This window comes from Sparus aurata, chromosome 17 (genome assembly GCF_900880675.1).
Source record: "Sparus aurata chromosome 17, fSpaAur1.1, whole genome shotgun sequence".
Classification (NCBI taxonomy): domain Eukaryota; kingdom Metazoa; phylum Chordata; class Actinopteri; order Spariformes; family Sparidae; genus Sparus; species Sparus aurata.
Window position 1 is genome coordinate 11,247,608 of NC_044203.1, and position 6,000 is coordinate 11,253,607.

The 6,000-nt window shown below is 39.0% G+C and overlaps 1 protein-coding gene across 4 annotated transcripts; it reads right to left on the bottom strand.

Moving 5' to 3' along the window:
- Window positions 1–855: 855 nt before the first annotated feature.
- Window positions 856–4,315, bottom strand: eny2 (ENY2 transcription and export complex 2 subunit). 4 transcript variants are annotated; one of them, XM_030392657.1, is made up of 5 exons: window positions 3,991–4,315; window positions 3,667–3,749; window positions 2,450–2,520; window positions 1,554–1,628; window positions 856–1,184 (listed from the first exon to the last, which is right to left on the bottom strand). In XM_030392657.1, the coding sequence occupies exons 2-5, from the start codon at window positions 3,732–3,734 to the stop codon at window positions 1,111–1,113; spliced, it is 288 nt and encodes a 95-aa protein (XP_030248517.1). In that variant the 5' UTR covers window positions 3,735–3,749; window positions 3,991–4,315; the 3' UTR covers window positions 856–1,110. The 4 variants fall into 4 exon arrangements, with proteins under 4 accessions (XP_030248517.1, XP_030248519.1, XP_030248518.1 ...); XM_030392659.1 differs by having other exon boundaries at window positions 4,010–4,307; XM_030392658.1 differs by having other exon boundaries at window positions 3,995–4,307.
- Window positions 4,316–6,000: the final 1,685 nt, after the last annotated feature.

Here is a 6,000-nt window from a genome sequence, read left to right on the forward strand (position 1 = left end):
CACTATGTATATATATACACTATGTATATATTGGATTCTATTTATGTTATGTACGAAGTGTTTTATTTGCGGACCCACTGCTGCTGTAACAAAAAAATTTCCCAGTCTGGGATCATTAAAGTAATTCTATCTATCTATCTATCTATATAAAGATGTTTGAAGACTACTGCAGTATACATAACAGACATCAAATCATGTATTGATGAATTAATAATCTATCCTTTCTCCATGAAATTAACTTTATACATTGTCAAGTCAATTTATTGTGCTATGTGAGCAAATGGAGACATGTTCCTTGACATCAGAGTTAAACATTTTAACGTTAACGTGGCATTAATATTAATAATATATATAATATATAATGTAAGAAATTTACTTAAACAGCTTATCTTATATAGAAAAGACAACTATGGGTGTTATTTACATTAGGTAAGATAGTTTTGTATCATTTCAGAGTCTGACAGAGTTTGGGGTTAAAGCACCCATATTGGTAAGGTGAGTACTTAAGGAGTCCACATGTATCAGAGGTTAAATCTGAGACTTTGTTAGAGTTCCAAATCTATTGTTTATATTTAGAGTTAATTTTGCATTACAAATAAACATAAAAAGTTGAAAGTATGGCAAACTGAGTTCCTGAAAATGTGTCCAAATACATTTGAAATGAGGCTAAATGAGCCTGTAATCCACCTATATTTAGTCCATAACTTCTTGTATAGTTATTCCTCATAGGTACATTCTGAATGGGGAATGTGTAATGTTACGCCTTTTAGGCTTGGCATGGATTTCAGACCATGATTACAGCATTCAATAAATGAAGATTTAACACCTTCCCAAAAAGAATTTAAGACAATAACGTACTTTCTTTTAAGGCATTTTATTAGCAAATGTTACTGTAAGACATTTCTAAAACAACGCAGTCACCCTGTGCATTTACCACTGTGGTAAATGAATGACTTAAAACACACAACCAAATAGCAAAGTGTGTGTCAGTATGTTACTGAAATACATGATAATGAAAAGAAAACGTTTAAAACTCAAGTACATTCATTCTTTAAAAATATTCTTCTGAATCATGACAGTATAGGCAAGTGGTCTAAAGGAATACTAACATCAGGTTGCGTGCTGAGCTAAAAAGGCTCGTATTCTGTGGAGAAGCTCTTTCTTGACGCTGTCTGGCACCAAGGCTGCGAGAGAGAGAGGAACACATCCATCAGTGCTGCTTATTCCTTCACACAGATGCAGTTAAATGTAAGTAGTGCTGCAAAACTCCAGAGTATATGCTCACACCCACATTCATTACTGGACACATAACATCTCGTGACTGCACCGCCTCCTACTGAGGCTACTGTCTGTGAGGTAACTGGTATCTGCGTGTATGCTATGATGGCTGCAAATTGCTAACTTTAGATCAAGGCCGTTGTTGTACAAAAGCAAACATGTTTCAACTCGACTGTACACTGAGCAAGAAGATTACTAACATGTATTTAACAATGTTGTCTTTTAATCTAATTAAAGAACACCGTCAGTTCATCGAAATAGTCAAGTTAAGTCACCTCTTCCTTTAGGAGTGATCTCTACCATCAGGTCCTCCACAGTCACGTGCTCCAAGCCTTTTTCTTTGATGACTTCTACAAAAAAAGAAAGAAAAGTAGATGATATTTTCGCTAGAGCTGCACAATTAATCCAAATATTATCAAAATGGCAATATGGCAGATTGCATAAGCTGCAACTTTTTGGTAAAGGTACTGTTGTGCTGCAGAGGTGTCCCAGACTACAAATCCCTTTCTCAAAATATACATGTTTGTTTGTTATGGACCTCAACAAATGACCCATCATGGTGGTTGTAATAGTTTTTTCAGTAAGAATAATGATTGCGATGCAAAATATGCCCCACTAATCATGATTTTTTTTTTCTCCTTCATATCTGTAGCCCTAATGTTAACAAGGTTTAACATTCACAGCAGTATGATGCTTGTGCAGCATGGTAAGATTTAGAAATCCCTCTGCACATTATTTCCATCAGTCAAACACATATTGACTTTATTGTGTTCCGAATCATCCTTATTCTTGGAGCGCTGGGCGTTTTATTGCAATATTAAACATGTGTTTTGCTCACTCCGGGTGTTGATCTGTTCCATGCTAGATGGCAGAACAAAGTGAGGGAATATACATGAGTTACGTTATTGATTAAACTCCAATAAACAATTTGGACACTTGGCACACTGATGACAAGCTGCTGCGGGAGAAGCGCAGGTGAAGCTAATGCAGTTAATGATGGCTGAATTCCATTTAATTGCTTCAGCACAGCGCCCTGATATTGTGCATGCTGGCTCGATGTCACACTGTCTGGGACAGTTAAATAGAACAGAGCCATCGTTAATGATATCAGCAACACCTGTGCAGAGCAACTCAATGACTGTTTATGTTAAACAGTACTTGAGATTTGTACCTTTGCAATGAGCCTTCATCTGGTCCTTCCATCCACACTCGGTGAGCTTAGCCCTCAGTAACTCCTTCAGTCTGTCAATAACACGAGAACACGTGTCACACTGGTTATTTTGGACCCGATAAATGCCATTTCTGTTATGTTGACAACATTACTATGCACCATCTGAACTGTGCAGAGTGGCACTTCACATCAGTTCAGTATTCATGACATCGGCCGAGTTAGTTCCTCGCCTGTGGTTCTGCCTTGTGGCAGCTGGCAACCTCTCCATCAAAACGGACATGTTGAGAATATCAAGCCATGCAAGTACACTACTGAGATGATAAAAAGTGAAAGCGCAGAACTCGAGACTCAGTCCTCGTAGTCTGGAGCAGCTTCACTCAATAGTTCGTCATGTTTTCCCTTAAAATGGGCACTCTGTAGTATTGGAGAAGAAACTCAACCTCAAGATTTTAGTAGTTTGAGTATTAATGACGTAAGAATACATAATACATGTTCCCGGTGGAACATATGGTCCCCAGAACACTGTTTGAAGCTAAAAAAGGTGGCAGGGTCCGCCACATACAAACAAAGTAGAACAGGATGACATTGTGTTGTCCTTTATCGTCACATTGTTTATTCAACTGATGTCATGAAAATAAAATGAATTTGTTTAATAAGAGTGTTTAGGTATTAAAAAAATAAATAAAAAAAAAATCTGTCAATGAAGATCTTTCTCTTCTAATTAAAATTCCTTCCCCAAAACTACAGAGTAAAGGTTGAGGAATAAAGTTATTGTGAGCAACACGAACAGCACTACAGAGATGTGCTATTACACGGCTTTCAACACAATGTCAACCCCAAATGTCTTTACTTTTACGTAGTAGTTTTGGTGACTGGTGAACTACTACAGAGAGCTTTCAATACAGAAGAGTCGTTCTGTGTGTTAATGGAGGTAGTTCAACTGTAGGGAGGAATACCAGTAACAGTGCAGGTATCGCGAGAGTAAAGTAAAAACACTGCAAGAATAATTATTCCTCTGATTGCAGATTGAGAGTAACACACTACTCAAAATGAATAAGGGCCTTTTTTTGAGTGCGATTTCTGTGAACATTTTTGATATGCGCACGCATATATGCAGCAGTATGCTAATGTTGAGTTGTGTGTAGAGCAAATACAAATACAAAAGCAGCTTGTGCATGGGCTGACATAGCTGAAGGTACAGACAGACGATGTGTCACCTCTCTCGCTCCCCCATCTCTGTCAGCTTCTGATTTATCGTTGCCTTCATCCTGGACTCTTTACTCATAGTCTTCCAGGCTACCTGAAGAGAGCAAGACAGCATGTTAATGCAGCAGAGCTACAGTCGAGGGAAACTGGCACAGCAAAGTCACTTAACACGACGTAACGTAGCATGTATTCGTTAAACTTCTCAAACTCTCGAAACAAAATATATATATTTTTCAACATGGCAGACAGTTACGTTTTTAAAAGCCTTCAAGTACAGGTCAGTAAGTGAGCGTCACTGGCTAAGTCGTAAGCTTCTCTTATCAATATATACTTACGCACTGAAGTATGAATAACCTTAAAGGAGGTCTCACTCCTCAGTTTTTCCCTGCGTGGCCAGACTCTGTGGCGTACATGAACAAAAACAAAAGTTAAGCTAAAATAAGGTCAACTGGCGCTGAAAACACGGCGGACATGTTTACAACAAACATCACAAAGTCCGACAGACGCTACGACCGAAGCAAAACTCAGGTTCAAAAGCAGTCTAGCTTCAAAATAGCACTTCAAAAATCATTCGGGAAAAACAGAGGCTGAGCTTTTTGATTTGTTTTTTTCCCCCCCCATCAGATCCCACCTTCCGACAGGAAACACGGACTGCGGCGACAATGGTTCCTATGATGCATTAATCGTAATACTGTGTTTCACCACACAGCGGCGGTGTTGGCTAATGCATTTAATCACAGTCGGTCCTGTAGCGGACTGTTTTTTTCGTACTTAATGACATTTTTATGAATTTGTTCCTGCAACAACACTGACATTATACATTTGCTAACAACATGTGTAGTCATTAGATTTCATTAAAAATTAAAGAACTTGAAGTATAATAAACATTTCGGGTTGAGATGGGTGGTCAGTAGTGTTTGTACAGTATTTTACAGTGCGGTAACAGTGTTTGTTTTTTGTAGTGCACAGTATAGTTAATGTAAAGTATTTATGAATGTGTTCTGGTTGAAGCAAGCACTTTCAGTATTAGTGTTTATTTGAAGTGGGTTTGAATGAAGTGTTATTTACTTTGTTTCCAAATGCAGTAAGTCCAGACCTCCCTCCACAAGTACCACTTGCGAGAGCCTTAGACCTGCTGTAAAACATGCTCAAGTTGGATCTCAAGGAAAGGCTCACACCCTTTAATGCTGTGGAGCGCCCTTACACAGCCATCAACCACCTGATGAACTCCACTTGCTTGAGTAAATAGTAGGTGTGTGTGTGGGCAAGTGTTTTTCCGTGTCTGAGAATAGAAGGGTTTTTGTGTTGAGCTGAGTCTGAGTTGTTGACGTACTACCATCTCATGTATTTACTTGTTTTGTGACTTGCTGTGAGTTGCTAAATTGGTATTTGACGGAAAATAATTATATTTTTGGCGATGGCGTTTTGTGTAGTTATACATATTCTGAAAAATAATAATCATCAACATCTTGGTATTGCATCTAAAGAACATCATTGGTGATTACGATGTATTTACTGCTCACTGCCACTTCCAGATTTTGCTGCACTGAAACTTTGAACTATGAATCATGGGAAAGCAAAAAAATAAAATAAAAATAAAATATCAAGACACAAATGAAAATCCTTGAAAGCATGCGCAGAAGATTCAAAAAGCTTTTGTTGAACACAAATAGAAAGGAGGCTGTTGCTGAACAAAGCTGACAAGTCTCCTTGAATTCCCGAGATTCACACCTTTGATCCAAATTGATAAAAGAACTGTGCAATTACTCGGTTGAAGGTTTCCCTTTTGGTGTGATCAACATCTGGATCGCAACAGCATCAAACTGCAGAAATGTCAGGCGGGCCACGGTAACAAACAAGACCTCTGGTTAATGTTAAAATAAAATCCACATTAGCAAGTCGTGAAAAGTGAAATACAATTAATGTGGTTCCTGGAGCACACAGAGAGGGAGATTGGATGCAGCAGGACATGTGCTGTGGGCTCAGTGATGTGGCATGATGTGAAACTGAAGGTGCCTCTCCAGCTCGACTGACATCAGCCAGTCCTCTGTGGTGCACAGCAGCCCAGAGGAACTGAGTCATGGCCATTTGTTCTTCATTCTACTAAGAGGGGCTGCACTAATAGGCCTGTGGCAGCTCTGACGGGCATGCAGCATCGTGTGGCTTTAAAGGCAAATACTGAAAACAACAAAGACTACATATCTGATAGATGCTGTAGATAAAATACCTTTTGTTGAGCCTCACACCAAATGTTTCTTTTGGCAGCGCTGTGTCACGGGGATGCTTCTTTGCGTTAAAGCACTGGAGGGCTTATGAAGGCAGAAGGGAACATTAAAACCCTGCTG

What these genes read in the sequence shown, in the direction of transcription:
- eny2 (XM_030392657.1), bottom strand. Translation starts at nt 3,734, where the DNA reads ATGAGTAAAGAGTCCAGGATGAAGGCAACGATAAATCAGAAGCTGACA. An exon ending in GAGATGGGGGAGCGAGAGAG is followed by an intron (nt 2,521 to 3,666) that starts GTGACACATCGT and finishes TGTTATTGACAG; the next exon opens with ACTGAAGGAGTTACTGAGGG. An exon ending in GATCACTCCTAAAGGAAGAG is followed by an intron (nt 1,185 to 1,553) that starts GTGACTTAACTT and finishes TCTCTCTCGCAG; the next exon opens with CCTTGGTGCCAGACAGCGTC.